At 59.9% G+C, this 1,189-nt stretch overlaps 1 protein-coding gene across 1 annotated transcript in view; it reads left to right on the top strand.

Moving 5' to 3' along the window:
• Window positions 1–6: 6 nt before the first annotated feature.
• Window positions 7–1,189, top strand: part of LOC104548364 (tubulin beta-7 chain) — a 2,621-nt gene continuing 1,438 nt past the window's right edge. Inside the window, exon 1 of the mRNA XM_010194367.1 lies at window positions 7–108. Coding sequence (XP_010192669.1) covers window positions 48–108 — 61 coding nt within the window. The 5' untranslated portion in view covers window positions 7–47. The remainder of the gene's footprint in view (window positions 109–1,189) is intronic.

Raw genomic sequence — 1,189 nt, 5'->3', positions numbered from 1 at the left:
GTAAGTACGTCCCCAGGGCCATCTTGGTGGACCTGGAGCCCGGCACCATGGACTCGGTGCGCTCAGGACCCTTCGGGCAGATCTTCCGGCCGGACAACTTTGTTTTTGGTGAGTCCCCGTGTCCCCAATGTCCCCAAAAATGTCCTCTGAGGTGACTCAGGGGTCGCCATCATGGCAGCGTCCTTCATTTGGTGGCCATGAAGCTCCTGGTGGTGGCCACTGTTGGGTGACCAGGGCCATGGGGTGGCAGGTTCCAACCGTGGTGGCCCATGGGGTGACACATCCCTCCTTGGTGGCTCTCAAGGGGCTGTCACAGGGGGTGGCAGGTCCCTGCTGTCCCCTTATTTGGTGACTAGGGTCTTTCTCTGGGTCCCCACTTTGGTTCTTGGAGTCTCCAAGGAGCGTCACACATGTCCCCAGGGAGGGCAGTGAGGTCCCCAAGGGGATCAAGGTTGGGTTGAGGGTTGCCACAGTTGGGTTGGGGGTTCCCAGGGTTGGGCTGGGGGACCTTAGGGGTAGGTTGGGGGTCCCCCCAGTTGGGTTTGGGGTCCCTAAGGGTGGCTTGGAGGTCCCCAAGGTTGGGTTTGAGGTCTTCAGAGTTGGGTTGGGGGTCTCCAGGGTTGACTTGGAGGTCCCCAAAGTTGGGTTAAGGGTCCCCAAAGTTTGGTTTGAGGTCCTCAGGGCTGGGTTTGGGGTCCCCAGGGTTGGGTTGGGGGTCCCCAAGGAGATCAAGGTTGGGTTTGAGGTCCCCAAGGTTGGGTTGGGGGTTCCCAGAGGTGGCTTCGGGGTCCCCAAAGTTGGCTTGGAGGTCCCCAGGGTTGGGTTGAGGGTCCCCAGGGGGATCAGGGTTGGGTTTGAGGTCCCCAGGGGTGGCTTGGAGATCCCCAAGGTTGGGTTTAATGTCCCTAAAGTTGGGTTGGGGGTACCCAGAGGTGGCTTAGAGGTACCCAAGGTTGGGTTTAATGTCCCCAACATTGTGATGAAGGTCCTCATAGTGGGGCTGGGGGTCCCCAAGGTTGGGTTTGAGGTCCCCAGTTTTGGGTTAGGAGTCCCCAGGGGGATCGAGGTTGGGTTGGGGGTCCCCGAGGTGACCAAGGTTGGGTTTAATGTCCCCAAAGTTGGGCTGGGGGTCCCCAGGGGTGGCTTGGAGGTTACCAAGGTTGGGTTGGATGTCCCCAAGGTTATGCTT

Source organism: Mesitornis unicolor, unplaced genomic scaffold (assembly GCF_000695765.1).
Source record: "Mesitornis unicolor isolate BGI_N332 unplaced genomic scaffold, ASM69576v1 scaffold15471, whole genome shotgun sequence".
Taxonomy (NCBI): domain Eukaryota; kingdom Metazoa; phylum Chordata; class Aves; order Mesitornithiformes; family Mesitornithidae; genus Mesitornis; species Mesitornis unicolor.
The sequence above is the reverse complement of the archived record's forward strand: the minus strand, read 5'-3'. Positions and strand labels throughout refer to the sequence as shown.